We start from the raw sequence: 21,531 nt of genomic DNA on the forward strand, positions 1-21,531 counted from the left end.
GCTGCTGTTGATGAAGCTTATCTATCAGTTCTCTCTTTACCATGGTTTGCCTTAATTTTCTTGCGTTTTGCTTTGTATTCGGTTGGTGGGGGTCAGTCACCTGGGAAATAGCCTCCAAGGACTTTCTCCTTGAAGAGCTACTTGCTTGGTGTATACCACGATACAATGAGCTTCTAAACATCAAAAGCAAACCTCTCCCATAATCGGAAGATTGATTTCTTTTCAGATCAGTGCGGGGTTCCAGCAACATTTAACTCGATGGCCGCAATAGAAACCAGGTCCACAGTTGCCACAGTACAGACTAGATTGTGAGCTCTATCAGATCGGTTTTTGACAAAATAAATTGACTATGATGTTCTCCGGTAATATTTCTTTTTCCAATGTCATCTTCCACGTATTAGAACCAGTGCGGAGAACTAGTTAATAAAGAAGATTAGATGACACCAGAGGGCATTTGTGTTCTTTTAAATGTCATTTAATGGCTGGTTAATAGTAAAAACTAAGCTGATATGTTTTGAAAGTTTAAATACTAAATTCAGGGATTAAAATAAAAATTCAGGGATCTGCAATTTTCCCTTTCTCAAACAAAAGGCTTTTTTTTTTCCCTTTCTTTTTTTAACTACGACTCAGTTTGGAAAGAATAGAAATACAAATATATAAAGTGCAAATACATACAAAATACAAAGTTTTACACTATATATATTTGTATTTGTATACTTCTTCCGCCTAAGGCTGTGTGCCTGTGTTTGAATGCAAATAAATTTGCATTGATGCAAAACTATGGCAGTGCAAATGATGACCAAGGTTCAAAGTATCGGCCCATATTAGCCGATACATATCGTTCCAAGACCCCTCCGATATGCCCCTATAGTGGATGTATCAGAGGTTTCAGGGGGTATAGGAGACCTAAACCGGCTCACTGAACCAGTTGCAAAAAATAAATAAATAAAAAAAGGGACCAAAATGTGTATCATTTTGCTCGATATGCCCCTATTGGTATATCGGGCATATCGATATTTTGGACCTTGATTCTGATGTATTTTTGTTTCAAATTTTAGCTTATTTTTTTATTGCAATACAAATGGAGTAAATTAAAACACAAAGCAAAATAAGATAAAACCTAAAACAAAATTAAACACAAATTTACATTTTTTTTCATTTACATTCCCATGCATTTTTTGTACTAGTGCAAATAAAATTACACTCCAATCAAACACAGCCTAAAGCTACGGATTTGGAGAGTTGGTGCCGCGTACACGTGATAAAAGGGTTCATTTGTCATTGTAGCACTCTCCGAGGCTATTCTAGTCTTTTTAATTATGAGGGCACTCGCGTAAATGTGGATCAGAAGCAAGAGCTTCTTCGTCTTCAGAATCTAGCCGCCACAGAATAAAACCCAAAGCCCGTCCAAGTCCCCTCTGATTTTCTTCAATTTTTTTGGGCTTGGCTTCAGCGATCATCTTCTTCCTTTTTCCCTCCCCCTGAGCTCGGGAAGCTCGGGAAGCTCGGGAACCCTACATTTCCTCGATTTCCTTTCCCGTTTCATCTATCACTACATCGTTTTGTTCTACTAAACCCTAGATAGATTTTAGAACCCTAGAAATTCTTTCTTCTGCTGATAATTGCTTTCAGTTTTGTTAATTAGGGAGGCTTTACCGGCCCAATTCAACCCTCCCGTCTTCGCATTACTTCCTTGTTCAGTAGAAATGTCATCCCTTCTTTAAGTTTTGGTATTTGGCCTTCGACATCTTCGATCACCAAGACTACTCTGTACCGAACCTTTCTCAGGTTCTTCAAGGTTACCAACATGGCAATCAGAATCACCGTCACCTATTCCAGCTACCTCGCTCAGAATCTCGCTTCATCGGTCGGGATTAGGACTGGGAACTGCAGGTTGTTCCATGAGTGCTGCGGACGATCAAGGTTCCTCTTCTCTAACCAGAAGTCTGATGTTGACCCAGCTGCTGCTGCTGCTGCGAGGAATTACCGGGCTGATTTCAAGAGATCCCCAACGGGATGTTGGCCTAAGGCATCCGCGTCGTTATATAATTCCCTCTCCGGCGATTTTGTGAGTGATAACTGTTCTTCTCCTCTGGTTATGGGTTTGATTTCGATGATGAAGTCTTCGGCTTGCGTTTCTGGATCTGCCGGTATGGGAATTTTTGGGATTTCGTCGTCGTCCGTTCTCGGATTTAAGGCCTCTTCGCTCCTTACATTTTTCCAGGGGACGAAGTGGCTTCCGTGTAATGAATTCTTTCAGGGTTCTGTAAGCAACGAAGTGGATAAAGGTGGAACACTTTGTTGTGATAGAGAACATAATGAGGCCCCAGGGACAGCCTCGAAAGGGTTAAATGAAAGGATGATTCAAAAGAAATGCTGGCTTTCGAGGCTTGTGAGTTTCTCGTCCGATGATGCCAAGGCTGTTTTTACGGCGTTGACTGTTACCTTACTGTTTCGCTCCTCCTTGGCTGAGCCGAGATCAATTCCATCACTTTCTATGTATCCAACTCTCGATGTGGGGGACAGAATATTAGCAGAGAAGGTAACATAAACTTTCTCCTGTTTCACTTGACCTTCCACTTTGGCCTTTAGATGTGTATCTTATATTTTTCTCTTCCCCATCGCCTGTGCAAGGATATTTTCTTGCAAAAATTGAAACTTGAAAGAGGGATGATGCATGGATTAATTTAATTTATATTCTTTTACTGTTTTAGAAGCACTAACACGAAGAAACCACCAGCTCCAATGATCTGTCTCCTTTGAGAATTTTAAAATCTTAAAAATAAGGTGTTTATTGAAAGGTGCTCAGCGAAGCAATAGTTGCATACTAATTGTCTAGAAGTTTCCTTCTTCCAATACATTGAAGACCTTAATTAGAGAAGTAACTTATGGAAATTGTTCTCTTCTGATTTAGATTAGAAGATTTTAGATTTGAGACGATGCAGTCAGTGATAAAAGTTAATTGACCCGTTATGCACATATTGAACACTTCTGAAATTCCTAATAGTTGCATATGCTTGATTCAGGTTAGAATTATAATTCAAAGTTTCAAATCAATAAATAAGAGAACAAAAGAGTTAAGTGTGGATCAAGTTATTCTTAAGATCACAAACTGGAACTTTCTAATTCAGATAAGAATTATTATTTGTAACAATACCATATAAAAGTTGAGTCCCTTATTCTTCAATTGTTGAACTATTTATTCTTTTTTTCTTTGCTCTATGGGGCTACACAACCGGGCCGGAGGGGGGACCCATACCCCATCCCCTTAACCCCTCCAACCCTGGTGGCGGTGGGATTTGATCCCACATCTCTGCTACAATGAGTCAGAGATCCTACCAACTGAGTCTGCACCAGTTGTTTTTGAACTATTTGTTTTTACGTCACTATAGTTACACTCGGAAAATGTAACCAAATCCAGGTGTTTGTGATAATCTGTGCACATGGTATAGCTAATTCACTCAGCAACCAGAGTTTACATTGTAAAGTACCAGAACTTCATGGTTAGATATGTACCTTTGTTTAATGTAAACTAAAATTAGTTCTGTAAATTGTTAATAAATTCTGAAATATCTATGATTTTGCTGATGCAAAAACTGTTTTTTCTTAAAAATGACTAAGGTTATTTGAGTGAGTAAACACTTTATTTTTTGATGAATGTGAGTGAGTAAACACATTAAATACATCCTGGATGAAATGACTTTAGGTCCTGCGAATTACTTGTTCAAGAGGTGGCTATGGATATATGTGAAATCAGTACAAGTGTGCTAAACTAGTTCAGATAGTTCAAGGCATAGGTTACACTTCCGTAAATATTGAAATTGATATTGTTTGCTTCTGTGATTGATATTTCAGGTTTCATACCTTTTCAGAAAGCCTGATGTTGCAGATATAGTGATTTTCAAGGCCCCTCCAGTTTTGCAGGTTCGTTTTGCAGCTTTAAAAATTCAATGCTGTAATAAGCCATTATATACCATCAAATTTATGCAAATGACAACTTGAACTTACATAGTTGCATTCCTGCACGCAGGAATTTGGTTATAATTCAGGTGATGTGTTCATCAAAAGAATTGTAGCCAAAGAAGGAGACTGTGTTGAAGTGAGTTTTCTTACAAGTTATTTGATAATATCTTTAATGACGTTCTTTCTGTTCCTTGCATTATTGATGTTTCACATTGATATAAAAAATGCGAGTGGTTCCTCATGATAGGTTCGTGATGGAAAGTTGCTGGTGAATGGTGTTGTACAAGAGGAAGATTTCATTCTAGAGCCACTTGATTATGAGATGGCCCCAGTGGTATAAATTTCTTCCTCTCCTTTCAGCTTCCTTGACACTAGCTCATTGTAAATTGAAAAGTTGAAGTTGCAAACTAAAAATAGGAATAAGAAAATGATCAGAGATCTACTTGATCATTTTCTGGAGAAAAGGTTTGTATTTAACCACACTTTACCACAGTATCTGCTATCAAGGAATAGGATTATTTCTTTTTCTCCACACTTACGGTAGGCTATCTTTTGTTTATTTGTGCAGCTTGTGCCTAAAAGTTATGTTTTCGTGATGGGTGATAATCGGAACAACAGCTTTGACTCCCATAATTGGTAAATTTTAAATGCTGGACTCTGGATTAATTTTTGACATTTGAGTAATCTCCCATTGCATTGTGTTGTATACAACCTATACATGGCACTATCACGGTTCCTAACCCCAGCGTTCAGTGGTGTGTGTGGATTAGACAGAATTTTTGAAGATCTAGTTGCCTCGTAGGTTCCTTTGAAAATCTGTATGTATACTTACAATCGTATGTCTTTTACAATATTTTCAGGGGTCCTCTTCCGATAAAGAACATTGTTGGCAGATCAGTGCTCCGCTACTGGCCTCCTTATAAAGTATCAAATACTGTTTATGAACCACAGGATAATGTATCAAACACTGTCTTTGAACCACAGGCAGGACACAATCTCGTGGCAGTTTCCTGATCCATCAACCCTTTTCTTCAATTCTAGAAGGCGAAACTTCTGCCGCGAATATGAAGGGAGGATTCATTATCCTCTGCATCATGAAGAAAATGAATTTTTTTCCTATTTTATTCATGGACCTCTGTAAATATAGTCCTGGGACTTTCTGTATGTAGTTCGTTCCTGAGTGCTTAAAACAGTGCATTTTATCTCCATTGTATCCGGGCTTTTGTCAATTTTGGAAAGAACATTCTCATAATGGTCCAACTGAGGCCAAGAATAAATTCTTTCTCTAATGGCATTAGTCTTTCCAACTTCTACCTTTTCCTACGAGTCAGTCAGGCATTTCAGTCCTGCTTTTTGGGAAGTTTATTTATGTGTCTCATGCATCGAAGTATGAAGAAGTGGAGAGATTGAGATGATGCAATTCTGGTATTACTGAATCAATTGTTTGGGAAGTAGCAGAGGGGGCAAACATGCGGGTCTCAATGCTTTGACGGTCCGCAGAAGATTTTTTAGCGTAGTGAGATGATTAAACATTGTATTTCATTTATTCTTCAATTTTAAAAAAATCACTTTTTTTTTGGCTACAATACGAAATTTCACAAGAAACAGAGCATTGCATAACCAAGTCTTTTTCTACCAAGGTTCTAATTCTAATCCACATTGGGATATTTTCCACAAAGAACCCAGAAGCTGAAAGGCCCCTCTGGTCTAGAGAGTGAGCTACTGAGTTTCTCAATCCATTCACAAAACAGAAATCTACCTTTCTGTTTTTCATCTGATTTAAAATATCCTGAACAAAAGATAAAGCATCCCCAACAAGAGATTTCCACCGGACACATCTTGAACTAGGTTCTTAAAATCGCTTTCAATTATGCACTTTTCTGTGTTCAACAAAAAAATCCACTTTTTTACACCATCCAAATAAGTACAAATTAAATTCTATAATTACAACATGCCATCTCTATCGGCCATGTTCTTGGATCTGCAAATCAAGTAGCACATATCCTTTCTTGTCATGCTTTTGTCTTTGAATCTCCTTTTCTACTTGTCGCGTCAGTCATCCTCTTTACGGTATTTCGTTTTATCTCTCCTTTCTTAGGTCTAAGGTGAATCCCATCCAATGACAGTTCCGGCTACTGAGACATAACCCAAGATCCAGCCTTGTTAAAATTTTATGCTTAGACATCCACTCAAATTTTGTGTTCCCATCTTATCATATTCCCCTTTAATCTTTGCAATTCCATTTCTGCCTGAGCAAGCTCAGGGTGAATTTGGTTGCATGAAGAAAAAATATTAATCTTGCTCTTAATCTCAATCCAGCTTAGTCCAGGTTCCTTTTCCAACATCAAGAATCTGATATTCTTCCTTATTTCTGCCACAGCATCCCATCTCCCTGCAGCAGCATATAGATTTGAAAGCAATATATGGGTTGTTCCATCTTCTGTACCTAATCTTAAAATTTGCTCCGCTGCATGGATTCCCAATTCCAAGTTCCTGTACAAAATGCATGAACTTAGCAAGATTCTCCACAACTCTGGATAATCATAGGCAAAAGGTGATTCGCTGATCAGGTCTTTTGCCTCTTGTAATAATCCTGCCCGACCCAACAAGCTGACCATGCATGAGTAATGCTTTAGCTCTGGTACCATGTTATTTTCTTTCATGGAGTTCCAGAAAAACCAACCCATCTTGACTAGACCACGGTGGTTGCAACCTGAGAGCAGAGAAACAAAAGTGATCTGATCTGGCCTTAGACCTTGTTTTAAAATCTCATCATAAAGCTTGAAAGCCTCCTCTGCTTTTCCATGGTAGCATAACCCTCCAAGCATCGAGTTCCAACATTTTAAATCAGGGTCTGAAATACTAGAGAAAATTAATTGAGCAGCTTGAAGGTTACCATTTTTCGCATACATATCCACCAAACTTCCACAGACAAACGTGTCTGATTCGTACCCTGTTTTTATGGCCAGAGAGTGAATAATCTCACCTTGATGCAGGGTTGCAAGATCAGCACATGAGCTCAAAGCACTGCTTAGAGCAAAGCTATCAACCTCGTATCCTTCCTCCCTCATTTTGTGGAAGTACCAAAGTGCACTTTCGCCCTCCCCCACTCTGGAGTGGCCGATTATCATTTCAGTCCACAGGATGATGTCCTTATCAGGAATCGAATAGAAAAGTTTTTGAGCGGAGTCTGTCTCCCCATTACCCAAGTACATCGAAACCAGAGTACTTCCCACAAAGATGCTTATCTCATATCCAACTTTTGTAACCAGGCCATGGAGAGGCTTTCCATAGTCCGAAGCTGGCAAAGCACCAGTAGCAGAAATAATGGCTGCATATGTATACTCATCGGGTTTTTCATGAGACATTTGCTGCAACTGGATGAACAGGTCCACAGCCTTCTCGACATCTCCACTCTCCGAGTAACCAGATATCATGGAATTCCACGAGACCAGGTCTGGGGCATTGATTCTTTTAAAAACACATAATGCTGAGTAGATGTCAGCACAAGTGGAGTACATATCAAGCAGGGCATTTTGCAGAGGTACATCAGCTGGTAGATCAGATTTGATTACTTGCGCATGAATGAGCTTCCCACTAATATGATCTCGCAATCTGCTGCAAGCGTTCAAGACCATCGAATATGTGAAGTGGGTTGGAGTTGAACCGGACCTTCGCATTCTGCAGAAAAGTTGGAGGCCCTGTCTGATTTGATTGTTTTGCATATTGCCAAAGATTATGGAGTTCCAAGCAATGGCATCTTTATTAATGAGATGTCTGAAGACTCTGTTTGCAAAATCCAAGACACCGCAATTGGAGTACATCCCGAGTAGAGACGTCTGAACGCAGAGATCATTGAAGAATCCGGACTTCATGACTTGGGTATGGAGTGAGGTGCCAAACAACAAGTCCTGGAGGGAAGAAGATGCTTGGAGTAGGCTGGAGAAGGTAGAGCCATTGGGTCTAAGGCCTTCTGTTTGCATAACTTTAAGTAATCGGAATGCGGAAGTGGCATGACTTGGAATTCGAGAGTAGGCCGAGATGAGCGCATTAAAGGATACAATATTTCTGTGAGGCATTTTGTCGAAAACCCGTTGAGAATCTTCGAGAGAACAACATCGTGCGTACATGGAGAGGATGTTGTTGTACAGAAATGGCGGTGGGCATGTGAGGAGGGATACGGAGGTAAGAATGAGGCCGTGCAATTGGCGGGCTTTCCTCAACGAGGTTGTAGAGGTGCATCTCTCAATGAGTTCTGCCAGCTCATAAGATGGCATCAAAGGATGGGACATGGCAGAGCTTTTCTCTAGCGGGGATAAGAAAGGCAGCCAGGGCTCAGGGGTGGATGGTTGGAAGAAGGGGACTTCGAATTTCTGAATTTAGCGGGAGTTTAGTAGTTTATTGGGAGTTCAAATCTGCGCCCCACACACCGAGCGACCGCCACCTGTCCATTCGCACGCGATCAGCATTCCCGCGTGCGGGACTAACAGGACGGCCGTTAACTTGTTCTGTTAGCCCCAAAATTAGCCCAAAACCGTCCCTCATGCCTGAACTGGCCGTCCCCTGACCCCGTTCTTCTCCCCTTCTCTCGATCTCTCCTTCTCCGGCACCGACGACCGCTCCGGTGAGTTCACCTTGACTAGGTATTCTCCAACACTTATATTTTGTTTTTCATTTCAAATCAGATAAACCCCTATTCTCTAATATTTTATTTTCTCATTTCAAATCAAAGAAACCATCGGCCATCTACAACGACTACCGGCAATCATTCCCAACCCTACCCCTTCTTTCTCTTCTGCTGTCACCTGGCCAAAGCCCTCTGTCTCGGAGGCATTCGCCTCAGATGATTGCGCCCAAGCTGTTGTGTCAATGAGAGTAAACCGAAGCCACGACCCCTCTTCTCCCACATTCTATGACGACCCCAACCTCAGCTACTACGTCCACAAAGACAAACCCATTAACAGCTGGGACAAGAAACGGCGTGAATGGCTGAAGCACCACCCATATTTTTCCCCCGGAATACTGGAGCGAATTCTCATCGCAGCCATCGCCGTGCCAGAACCAGGGCTCTTCATAAGAAGACCCAACCCGACCAAACCGATCAATCCGGACCGATCCAACCTGAGTCGGCCGGGTTTTCTTCAGCACTGGTCGGTTTCGGGTTATAAAAAATCATAAACCGATGATTCGGTTTGATTTTGATTTTCATGTGTGAAAATTGAAACCGACTTGAACCGAACCGACTTAGTAGTTAGTTCCTACTTAGTAGTTACAACCTACTTAGTTACACTATATATCTCTCATCTCTATAGTGTAAGTGGACACCAGTTGGCAAATAATACTCTCAAACTCTGTTCCCTCCACAACTGGATCCATGGATGGGCCACAAAACATTAAGGAAATGTTGGTTTCCTTTGGGAATGTAGAGCTAGAAATGAACACTTAAACAATAACTAAGTCACGACTAAGTAGAGTTGAAACCGACCCAAACCGACTCAAACCGATCAAGTCAATTTTGCTTAACATAGGGTCGGTTTTAGTTTCAATTTCTGGTAACCCGAGCAGGTCAGATCGGTTGGAAAAACATCAGTAAACCGAGCAGGTCAGTCGACCCGTGAACAACCCTAGCCAGAACCCCATCGACAATCACCTCTTCCTCAGATTCTTCAAGAACAAAGTGGATTATTGTCGAATCCATGACTACGATATCTTCTACAACTATGCCTTTTCTGCAACCCGAGATGACAACATTTTGGGTGAAGATCCCAGTGCAGCGGGCCGCGATGATTGCTCACCCGGTGTTCACGGACATGGAGGTACAGGGAGCACAACATGGTGGTTCACGAGTGGGAGAAATTGATATATGAGAAGAAAAATTGGGTAAGTCTGAATGTAGGTGTGTTCCTCATCCGAAACTGCTAGTGTGTCATGGTCCGGCTTAGCTTTGTGTACACTTGGCGGGCTTACGTTAAGGGACACCATTGTCATTTTCACCTATAAGATTTTTGAGAGAATTGATGTCATTTTCAGACAAACCTCTAAAAGCTTAACGTACTCTTTGAGGAGTGGTGGTCGACCTCCTTGGGTGCTTGACCTTGGCACTCTTAGACAATCTTCCCTTGCGGGGCGGCCTTGGTTAATGGCTAGCATAGGGTTCATCATGGGTGTACACATGCTCATGGGGACAGTGCATGGACCGGCATTGCGCCTCCGCTCATTGAAGGGAGGCTTGGCATGCGGGTCTGGTTTATGCATGTTCCTATACCTCGCTAGTCCCTTGCCTAAGCTGAATGAGCTATCCCGTTGCCCATAGCGCACAGGTGTGTTATGACCTAGTAGTTGCCTATCATCATTGGCACTTAGGTGCCCAACATCATCAGTATATAGTAGTCCCTTTACATCGACACCAAGTCGTCTCTTATCATGGCCATCCTCCCTTTAGCATGTAAATGGCGCCTCCCATGGACCGATAAGAACCAACAGAGTGCCTCGGCCATGAGCCTTGAGGTCACGATTCAGTGTTACTGACCTTGGTAGAGTCATCTCATCGGGCAACTCCTAGCCCTAAGCATAAGCTTGTCCTGGACACCGCACGGGTTTCCGTGACAAGTGGTCAATGGACTTTATGGACGTGTGGGCGAGCATGGGACCCCAAGCACCGGATTATGACAAGTGGAGGAACACCCAGAAATCAGTCCTGAAGGACAATGTATACGCGGAGTCGGACGACTAGTCTGGCCTGGTTTACTTACCACTGGAGCAGAAGGAGAAATGGGCGGATAAGATTTACGTGGAGAGCCAGTACTACTTCAGAGGGTGTTGGTTGGAGATTGTGGAGATGTTGTAAAAGATTAGCGACATGTACACAGGGATTGAGACAAGTGCAGGGGAGCTGAGAAGGTGACATGCCGAGAAGGTGAACGGCTACTATGCACAGCTAAGGGAGCCATATCTGAAGGAGGCTGGGTTCGGTTGGGGGAGCTGGAGACGCCCCTTCGTCACCCATTTTACTGGCTGTCAGCCCTGCAATGGAAATCACAACCGCATATATTCGGGGGAGAGCTGCTGGAAGGGAATAGAGAAAGCGCTGAATTTTGTAGATAATCAGGTTGCAGATACCTGGTCAAGGTGAACTCACCGAAATGGTCGCCGGTGCTGGAGAAGGAGAGCTCGGGTGGAGGGGAGAAGAACGGGGTCAGGGGACGGCCAGTTTAAGCATGAGGGGGCGGAAATGTAGAAATGAGATTTTGGGCTAACGGGACAAGCTAATGGCCGTCCGATTAGCCCCGCACGTGGGAATGCTGATCGCGTGCGAATGAACAGGTGGCGGACGCTCGATATGTGGGGCGAGAGGCGGTGGGACGCAGATTTGAACTCGTTTATTGGAGTCACTCCAGTCGGGGCATGCGAAGAAAGCTGAACGACCGAGAAAGTTTCCACGTGGCAAATTAGTTTGGTCCAAAATGATCCCACGTGTTCTTCTATTGTCCTCTAACAATAGAAAGTTGCCATATAGATGTGGGTCCCATGCTGAATTCAAATCAGCCCCCTCAAAATTGCCCCAACAACGTCCAACTTCGTGTATTGGGAACATCTCCGATGATGAATCAACATTCTGATATTATCATCTACATCATCGGGAGATGTTCCATCCCAGGGATTCTAATTGATACCGAAATGACACGTAATCAAGTTAAACATCAGCCCGAGGAAAAAACTCAAGCCCTAATATGTGCGGTACTGGGTACGTGTCCATTAGTAGATCCTTTTCATGGAGGCTTACGTCTTAAATTGAAGGAGCGAAAAATTTCCCCCTGTTTGCACGCTCAAGCTTCTGCGCTTGCCAACTTCTAACGAGACAGCATCAGATTTTGGTCGTATATTCGCTTGCCGGGAGCGAAACAATCACAGTTTTTGCTGTTGCCGCGTCAGAAAGGATGAGCTGTAGTTCCGAATACTCGCGGCTGTGCAGGCTGATCAACGCCTCTCTCCGTTCGTACACCGTCAGTTTTTCCCACGATGTCCATTCTTTTCACTGCTATTCAGGTGGTAACTTCCGCCTTGTCGCCGTTAAAGCTCCAATTTCACTTATTGTTGTTGCTGTTGTTGCAGGAATCGGAGCCAATTCAATTAACCAAAGAAAAGGAGAAACATCTTTTGATTGTTCTCTCTCAGGTCCCTCCCCTCTTCCCCCTTTCAGTTTTCACTTCTGTAGAGTGTAGATTGTTACTTCTGGGTTTCTCATTATGGCGTAACTTTATTGCTGGATTCGATTGTGCGACCTTGTTTACGGTTTTTGATATGTTCTTTTTTCAGGTTTCAAGAGAAATTCAACGTTGTGGAGATGAACTCGAATGCGATTCCGGGAAGGTCAGCCGGCTTAAAACTTTTATTATTTTAAGAGGTTTCTGTTTAAAACTTGTTTAGGCGAAAATTGATACTATATAGGGTTTTTATTGGAATGGAAAATTTAATGTAATTGCTTATGGTAATACCTTTCTAGCAGCCACTTGTTCTGAATCCTGTTATTGGTGGTCATTGCTTTCCGGCACCGGAGTTGTATTCTGAATGTCACAACTGCTTCCTGGAGATATTATCTATCTTGGTAAAGTTACCACATAAATGGGCTGATTTATTTTATTTTATTTTACACTTGTGCTATACCTTTACCTTGCTCACCGGCTTGTACTTTGCGTAGAAGAATTTAGCAACTAAGTTTAGGGTCCATTTGATTCGCAGTCGGAACCTTAATAGAAATCCCTCAGAATAGGAATCAGAGTGGTCTATTCTCCTGTCTGTTTGGTTCAGACAGGAATTGGAATCAGTATCGAAATTGGGTGGACTGGTTTTTCATTGCCAAGGAGGGGGAGGAATGGCCATTTCCTCAAATGGGGGAATGCCATTCGACCAGGAATAGGAATAGGATTCCGATTTTGCCCAACAAAATGCTTGGAATCTGAATGGACCATTCCAAATTTGATTCCAGACCCCTATTGCCACGAACTCAACAAACCCTTAGTTCCCGAATTTCCTCATTTTTGGGGATTGCAGGGGAGGGGATGTAAATTGGAATGGCTTCCTAAACTACTGATACTTTAAAGTTCACGATTCACCTTAACACCACTCTCTAATGAAATTTTTATCCATGAATTATCAAGAGACAGAGCCCTTGTTACTGGACATTTGTGATTCATTGAATCATTAGTTGCTTGTTTGAGGAGTAATGTAGAATGATTAACTGGTACGGAATGTTGAAATGGGATTACGAAAATAATATGGTTAGAAGATGAGATCACCAATTAAATAATATTATGCTATGCCATCTCTCATTGGATGACTTGGGGAACATGTTTATGGTCTCCTCATGATATTGTCATTCAATGAGGCAGGGTGCAACTCAAGTGTGCTTGGAAATGTTGGGAGACAGATTCTTTGAAGTTCAAACAGGACTTATGGTAGCTTGTTTGATACTATAGATAATGATAGATTTTCAAAACAGAAATGATTTCTGTGTCCTACTCAAAGGCAGATAATGCTTTACCACTAGAGGCACATACTATGTGATATTATGCTAGAGAATAAATGATTTATTTGTACTACTGAAAGAGTGATATCGCTTTTTGATCTAGAAAGTAAATGTGTATTTCTTTCAATATTTGGTCTTTTCCTTTCTCTTTTGTTTATGGTCTCTTATATGCTTCTTAGTTGTTCTATGGTGCATTATCTTTATTTTATGGCATCTTGTGCATCTGATCTCCTTTCTCCTTTCTCCTTTCTCTTAAACAGGTAGGCCTCTTAAATATGAAAAGTCAATACATTCAACATTTGGTGGGCAATATTCTTGTGGGCATCTCCAATTTTGTGTCTAAATCTGTATGATTCAATAGTTTGCCTGGAAATTCTTGGTTAAATGTGCATTCAATCTTGGTTATTTATCTACTTAACACTAAACATTTTGCAGGGCAGGAATTTTGGTGACTTTCTTCATTTGTTATGTGTTTGCATAGAAGTGGTCATCTCTAACATTCTTTCATCCTCATCAGCATCCCTTTCTGACCCAAATAATGATGGATTGGGATTGATTTCAGTCTTGCAACCAAGACTTGTAAATGCTAACTGGCATGTGGTGACTTGTCTTTCTAGAGTTTTACACAATATATTGAAATATTTGAAGCAAAACTGCAGCAGTGAACTTGCAGAAATATACTTGCATTCCGTCAGTTATGGTCTTTCAAATGTGCCCTGGGATTTATTGGATAAGATTCATTCTGGTCAGGCATATGACATGCAGATAAGCTCTAATGGGAATGCTTCACTGCTCAGAAACATTTGTTCTCCAGAGGCATGGTTCTTGTTTCTAGGGAGCCTTCTTCAACTTTTCTGTTCCCTCGTTGAGCAAAGTGGTCTTGTAGAAGAAATTCATTGCTCCTTGGATGAGCATCTTCTTCTTGATAAAATTACATGCCTTATTCCTAAGATTTTGAACTGGTGTTTCTCTGTGAAATGGGATTCTGGTAATGCGTGTATCCAGCAATACTTGAGGCACAAGATGTTGGTGAGCATCAATGTTATCTGTTTTCTTGACAACCCTTGAAACTAGAGAGATTGCCAAATTACATAAACTATTTAGGGTTGTCTAGTGAAAACCTAGGCAATTTACTGCTAGAATGTAATTGTTGGTACTGGTGAACATGCAGGGAGATGTAACTCACCTATTAATTGGATTTTGTTTAGAGGCATACTTGTTCTTTTGGATTATAACCATCTCATTCCATTTCTTTACTTCTTTCATTTTCTATGGTAAAAGATAATTATATACTTGATATAATAGTTGTTTATTTTGATGTATGTTTGATATAAGAGATGTTGTTAAATTAGATGCAAAATGGTAGATCTCATGTTCCCTTTCTCATCCTTTATATTTGGGTTTTATGAGTGTTATATGGACAAGGATACATGAGTCAGCATGCTGAAAAAAAAAAGGATACATGAGTCAGAATCTGATGTTTGTTCAAGAGTTTGAATGAGCATGATGAGAAATCATGGCCTTGTCGATATGCCTATGGAAAAGTATCCCCCTCCTCTTCATCATCACCCAAACCTTATCCCAACTATATTGGGTTGACTACATGATTTCTTTTCTGTTCTGTTTAATGCCATATCCATTGTTCAATTATGAGTGCTGAAATCATTTCTTACTACTTCAACCGATGTCCTTTTTGGTCTACCCCTAGCCTGTCTAGCCACTTTCATTTCTAATAGGTCACTTCTTACAGGTGCTGTTGATGGTTGTCTATGCACATGACCAACCCATCTTAGTCCACTCATCCATTTCAACATACACATTTTTTCCACACTTTTTTTTTTCCGGACATGTGATTTCTTGACTGCACAACACTTTTCTTTATATAGCATAGCTGGCCTTACCGCCTTGCAACTGTTTCATATAATTTTCCTTTTAATCTTAGTGGTATTCACCTTTCACATAAGACTTTGGAGGCACCCCTCCATTTTGCCCATCCTGCTCTAATCCTATGAGTGACATCCTCCTCAATCTCTCCATTGTTATGAATTATCGAACCAAGGTACTAGAAAAGGTCACATCGGGTTATCTATGTTTCCAACCCTAGGTGTACTCTGATTTGCACTCCTATTTTTATTATTGTTGTTGTTGTTGTTATCATTATTATTGTTATTATTATTATCATTATTAAATCTATATAGTATATATTCTGCTTTATTCCTATTTATTTTAGTACCTCTTTTTTTTTTCTGTGGAATTTCCCCATAAACTTAATTTTGCATTTAATCGTTCATTAGTTTCATCAGTTAAAACAATGTCATCAGCAAACATGTGCTATGCCTCCTCTTGAACATGTTTAATCAATTCATTTTTTATTAGTGTAAATGCTGAACCTTGGTGAAGGCCCATTGTAAATGAATCTGATGTCTCCTACAGGTGTTCTAACATAGGTTGTTGCACCCTCATACATATCATTAATTAGGTTTTTATTCCTATCTAACATCTTATATCCAAGTTTGATGCACTACTGTTTAAAAGATATATTCTAATTTGACTGCTAAAAACAATTCTGCAGATGCTAATGACCAGGCTTACTCTCCAAGTTCATTGGGAATGTTCCACCCTAGTTCTGTGGTTGCAGTTGCTTCGAAGACACTTTCAAGATCTTTTAGTGCAACCTATATCTGCATATGATTCTGGTTTTGATGATAGCCTAGAAGGCTCTCCATTCTTGGCGAGTATCGCTGATGGAGTACATAAGATACATACTCGCCATTTACAGAGGCAAGCTATTTTCCTTTTCCTCAAGTGTTCCTTCAGTTTGGTTGGCTTTGGAAAAGAAACAGATATTAGATGTGTCTGTGCATCTTCAAATTCTTGTTTGACACATGAGTTAAAATCTGGCCAGGAATGTTCTGGCAAAAGGAAGGGTTTGTCTGAAATTTCTGAATGGCTTCAAGACCATTTGCCTTTGGAAATGTTTGTAGATTATGGAATATACTCAGAAAAATGCAGCATCTTTGCATCATCCTTCATGCAGCTATATGTTGATGAGGTATACAGTTCTTTCCATTTGATGCGTAGTTGTTAAAATGTAGGGAAATCTTTTGAGGATTCATGTTGTTTTCTTCTTTGGAGGGCGTAGATGTGTTTATCTTATTGAACTTCTATCTAATATAATTAATAGCTGCAGGAAAGAAAGGAAAATACATAAAATGGAAAAAGTACAAGAAAGAAAAGGTATCTTTTGTAGGTAGTTCTGCTTTGGGAGGCCACTGTTTTGTTAGATATTTAGATTCAACCTATTCTTTATAGGTAGTTCTGCCTATGCTTGGTTTGACTAGTTCGATTAGACCATGTTTTTATAGGCTCTTTTGTGCCTCTGATGGGTTTTCTATTTAGTATTTTTATCTTTATTTAAAATTTCCTATATTAAACAACTTTATTGTCTTCCTCTTAAATTGTTCTTGTTTAGGCCTTTCCATCTAAACAACTTTCTTAGTTTGCTCTTAAATTGTAGGATGATATCTTGTTTGAAGTGCTCCTGCAACTGCTGGCCCTACCATTTCCTTTGGAGCAAGTGTATGAACAAACCTTTCTTATCTTTTTACTTGTGATAGCAACCTAGACTAGTGCAAGAATTCTACTTAGTAAGATATATTGAACTATGCAGGGATTGGAATGATAGGTGCAATGCTATTCATGAGGCAAAAGGAGACATCATCTACCATGTCTTGAACATTTTCAACCCTATACATCTTTTCCATTTGTTTCTTGCAAAGGTGTACATATCATACCCTATGGTTTGTCTTTTGTTTTTTTTTTGTTTTTTAATCTATAAAACAAATTTTTTATAACTTTATAAAAAATGAGTAATGAAATTGAATTGAAAAAATGGGGGTGGAATGGATGATTACAATAACTGAGTTTGCATTGCATACCTGGCAAACATCTCCTCCCTCAAGTTCCCTGTATGGCTTAGGTCATTCACCAAGGTTTTGGCTTGCCTTGGGTTCACAGTAGATGTTCAATCTGGAAGGGGAAGGCAAGGCCCTCACCTAAGACAAACCTTCAAAGACCTTGGAAGAGTGGTGAGCCCATCTTACATCAATACTAAATGTAACCCCATCAACACTACTCTATTTGAGCTGAGAGAAATGACATACTATATATTCTTGAGGTGTACTTCTACATAACAGCCAATTTACATGATGTTAGTTAGGTTTTCATTGCATATTTAATAAATTAAAACTCCAGTACTTTTTATATTTTAATTACCTTGTAGTCTGTCTTTGCTGTCTGCTTGTTTTCACCTAGTTGAGTTGAATATTAAACTATAATGTGCTGTTCCAATTTGTCAATGTTTCCTCCATTTGTTAAGGAAATATGAATTAAGACTCAATGCCATGATAAAAGGCCATTACCAAATGTTGGTCCTAGCTATCTGGGGTCTTGGGAAGGGTAGACTGCTATGGTCATAACCATTGGCATTTTTTGCACAAAGTGGCTGCTCTCAGATTTAAACCTGCATTCTCATACTTGACAGCCTGAGATTTTATCATTATACCAAGTAATGGTCCCTAAGACTGAATTCCATGATGCCATTAAGTTGATGCTTCAATAGATGTCATTTCATGCTATGTCTTGATTTTTTAATATTTGGTGACAGGATATCTTCCTTTTTTATTTTGATTCTTTTTGGTAGAAAAATAATACAGCGAACTGCTCTTTGTTTGCAGTTACACTATGATCATTCAGTGCTTCTTGATTACCTCATTTCAAAAGATATTGGGGTTAATTGTGTACAATATCTTTTGAGGTATCATCTCAGTTGCTTTTAGTTCCCTTCTCTTTTTCTTATATTATTTTCCAGTACTTGTTGGAACTCCTAACTTGCTTTTTTCCCCATTTTCCTGGTTTATTGGTTCTTTATTTAAAATTTGTATTCATAATGACCTCTTTTTTCCTTGTCATGTAACCATTATGTTTAGTTGCTTATATATGCTTATAAGGGAGGTACTTCTGCAAACCTGTATTACTTTCCTGTAACCTCCGAAGTCCTGACCTCTTTTTTTTTTTGTTTAAAATTTCTCCTTTTAGGTGCCTTCGTTTGGTATTCAGATCATGGAATTTGTTTGTAGACTTTTCCATGTGTCAGAATGAAATAATCCAACTGTCTTGCAAGAAAAGAAAGGTCCTCCTAGATGGTTCAGATTCTCATTATAAGGCAGATATTTCAGTTTCACCAATGAAAAAGGGAGAAACTCTTGGAACACTTGAGAAAGAACATAAGAGACACCATAATCATGGCAACAAGCGATTTTGCACCTCACAACAGCCTTTTGAAAATGCCAAAGATTGTTTGCTTTCTTTAAAAAGATGTGTGGAAAGCCTTCATCATAAGAACTTGTTTCCATATAATCCTTCAGCACTCCTGAGAAGGTGTGTTCCTTTCTTCTAATAATCCCTTTTATAATGATTTTCGTTGGAGTTTTCACTCTGGCTGTCTTTTGGTATTTTACCATATCTTATATTTTGAAACTAAATTCTTTCACTGTCCCAACAATCAACATTTTGACCCACTTTGATGGTAATAGGGTGGGTTCCTGGGAAATGTAGGATGCAACTAGGAAAGTCGTAAGCCAGGGCATGAAGTTATGAAGGCATGCCTATGTGATTCTGAAGTGCCATGTTTTAATAACCAAACTATACTAATTTTCACAACAAAAAGCTATAACAAATGAAGGCATTTTACTATCATGCCTGCCAAGCTATTTTTTCAAAATTATTATTGTCATCATCACAATCATAAGTTTTCCTTTTAACCTTGTCTTTTAACACCCTCAACTTGCACCAGACCATTTCATCTCACTGGCGAACTCGATGCACTTTTTTTTTTTTGCTAAACCATTGCAATGTACTTTTTCCTAATTGACAAAAAAGACTTTGGCTTGATTGTTGCATAATTGAACTTGGGGAACTATGCTTGTTGCCTAGTTGAATTGAATTTAGGCAACTGGCTTATTTGTACTCCCTGGCTAGGGCCTAGGGGTAAAGTTAGTTGGTAGGAAAGACACCTATTTGATGTTATTTCACCTCATTATCTAAATGATCCATCATTTTACTTCAGATATTATATGCTATGACTTTTTTGGTTAACCATGGTTTCACTACTTACTGTGTATGTATTTGTTTCATGGGTCTCAAAGCTTCTCAAGCCTTTCAAGAATAGCCAGGGGTCTGACAGATGGTCATTACACATTCATTGTTGACTAACCTATGCAACTTTCTCATCTTTTTAATATGCCTCAATGTTTAGTCCATTTGGCTGAAAACATAAGCACTTTTGAGTTGCTCCTTGCAGCTTCACAAGGTTTCAAGAGCTCTGTCATCAGCAAGAGAAATAATAACCTTGGATGCTGGATAGGTAACCTGGGAAATTGCACTTACCCAATCATTATCATTATTTATTTCTTCCCGTTCTTATATTTATCATCATCACTGGCCAGGGTTGCCAGGTTGGTCAAGAATGGTTATGTAATGCAGGACTTTTTCCCAATTTATGATGGGCTTGACTCATTAATTCAGGTTTGAGACTTTGGGGTCCCGAAGTCATTGGTCTACCATTTGATAGTGTAACTAGAAGCATACAAATATTGCACAATTTGATTGGCAACAGACATTATGGTAGTGGCCTTTCAGAACGAATCTGTTGAATATTGCCAGAAATTAAGGTATAAGTTCACTTCAATTTGGGTCATCCATTTTTTCTGCCTTTCCTTGTACAAGGTCATAGGTTTTTTAATCAATATTTTCTTCCCGTGATTTCAGTTAAACTGTGCCATTTGATTGGCAGAGTGGCTATGCATAACCAGTTGGCTGAAGATTATCTGGAACGAGGTAATTTAATCGGATTGAATTATCTATTTGCGTTTTTTTTGAACTTCTCCTTTAACTGTTCATACAATAATAATCAAATAAATAGGAACCCTATGAATTTTGGGGCATGGTCCAAATTTCTATACGCTGGGATATTCAGAAACATAGAAATATGGGCATGCACATATTTGAAGACAACAGCGTTCGCAGTTGCTGATATTTCTCCTTGCTTCTGGGTGCATCCGGATTTAAGAATACTGATAGAAGAGCCTTGTGAGTCAACTATTTATCTGTTTGAACATTGCATTGGATGCTGTGGTAGTTTGTAATTGTTTTAGGTCTTGAGCTACCTACCTTGTTGGCATGAATGGTTTGAGAAATTGGTAAGAAATATATTGATGTTGTTCTTGGATCGTGTGGAAGAGTGAATATTGACATTAAATGAGCACATTGGATGCGAGGCATGAAATGGACTGCAATGTTGTATGATTTTGTTTTGGTACCAAAATCACTTTGATGCCCCTGCTCGGCCATCTGAATAAGGTATGGGTATTGGGTCCTCAACTTTCTGCTAAGGAGAGAGAGAGAGAGAAAGAGAGAGTAAATCGGTAAAAAAGAAAAAAAAAAACTGTAACAAAGTAGGACCTCAAAACGAGCTGTTATGTTATTTGGGACAACTTAAGGGATCCATTAAGGTTCTCAACTTGTCTTGTGAAGTGGTCATATGAATCGTTAAAAATAAGACAAAAAGGACATTGGACACTTATCAGAAAAAAGGGCACATGGCCTCTCTAAGGGTATTTTGTAAGTATATTGTAACTTACCGAAGTACCCTTGCCATGCTGTGCAGTAGGTTCCTTGTCTGCCCCACATCCATGACCCATCCGACTTAAACTGGTTTACCATTATTTCTATCCCACACCAATGGCCCATACGGCTTAAACTGGTTTTACTTTATAGTATCTTTTGATTCACTCCGCACTCCAATATGTATCCAACCAAAAAAATGTTGATCGAGTCAATGTGCAGAGCAACTGAAAATTTACTGAGAAACAGAGTCTGGAATTACCAAAACTACGAAGTACGAACCATTTTCAGTGTCTCTCGCCTCTGTTCATCCAAAGGCTATTAATCTGATGGCTTATAGGAACAGAACAATGAACGAC

General features: G+C 39.8%; 3 protein-coding genes and 1 pseudogene across 16 annotated transcripts; 3 read left to right on the forward strand and 1 right to left on the reverse strand.

The window, feature by feature from the left end:
• Positions 1-1,390: 1,390 nt before the first annotated feature.
• LOC104595855 (thylakoidal processing peptidase 1, chloroplastic-like) lies at positions 1,391-5,270 on the forward strand. Of its 2 annotated transcripts, none has more exons than XR_016075942.1 (6): positions 1,391-2,542; positions 3,856-3,924; positions 4,031-4,099; positions 4,211-4,428; positions 4,532-4,599; positions 4,824-4,894. XR_016075942.1 is itself a non-coding variant. In XM_010256785.3 (6 exons), exons 1-6 carry the CDS (start codon positions 1,808-1,810, stop codon positions 4,975-4,977), a joined length of 1,182 nt encoding a protein of 393 aa, XP_010255087.1. In that variant the 5' UTR covers positions 1,395-1,807; the 3' UTR covers positions 4,978-5,270. The 2 variants fall into 2 exon arrangements, 1 of the variants encoding a protein (XP_010255087.1); XM_010256785.3 differs by having other exon boundaries at positions 1,395-2,542; positions 4,211-4,297; positions 4,824-5,270.
• Positions 5,271-5,539: 269 nt separating this feature from the next.
• On the reverse strand, positions 5,540-8,527 carry LOC104595856 (Pentatricopeptide repeat (PPR) superfamily protein). The gene has a single exon (XM_010256786.3). The coding sequence runs from the start codon at positions 8,253-8,255 to the stop codon at positions 6,153-6,155; it is 2,103 nt and encodes a 700-aa protein (XP_010255088.1). The 5' UTR covers positions 8,256-8,527; the 3' UTR covers positions 5,540-6,152.
• Positions 8,528-9,242: 715 nt separating this feature from the next.
• On the forward strand, positions 9,243-11,095 carry LOC148791300 (galactomannan galactosyltransferase 1-like; annotated as a pseudogene).
• LOC104595857 (golgin) lies at positions 10,806-20,778 on the forward strand. Of its 13 annotated transcripts, none has more exons than XM_010256787.3 (14): positions 10,806-11,966; positions 12,076-12,138; positions 12,280-12,333; positions 12,467-12,568; positions 13,750-13,836; positions 13,925-14,518; positions 16,062-16,541; positions 17,007-17,068; positions 17,160-17,268; positions 18,226-18,305; positions 18,587-18,928; positions 19,696-20,220; positions 20,318-20,386; positions 20,472-20,778. In XM_010256787.3, exons 1-12 carry the CDS (start codon positions 11,901-11,903, stop codon positions 19,760-19,762), a joined length of 2,106 nt encoding a protein of 701 aa, XP_010255089.1. In that variant the 5' UTR covers positions 10,806-11,900; the 3' UTR covers positions 19,763-20,220; positions 20,318-20,386; positions 20,472-20,778. The 13 variants fall into 13 exon arrangements, with proteins under 13 accessions (XP_010255089.1, XP_088743253.1, XP_088743254.1 ...); XM_088887127.1 differs by having other exon boundaries at positions 19,696-19,913; positions 19,996-20,220; positions 20,318-20,778; XM_088887128.1 differs by having other exon boundaries at positions 19,696-19,913; positions 20,075-20,220; positions 20,318-20,778.
• Positions 20,779-21,531: the final 753 nt, after the last annotated feature.

The sequence above is a fragment of the Nelumbo nucifera genome, chromosome 5, assembly GCF_055504915.1.
Source record: "Nelumbo nucifera cultivar China Antique chromosome 5, China Antique-T2T, whole genome shotgun sequence".
Lineage (NCBI taxonomy): Eukaryota > Viridiplantae > Streptophyta > Magnoliopsida > Proteales > Nelumbonaceae > Nelumbo > Nelumbo nucifera.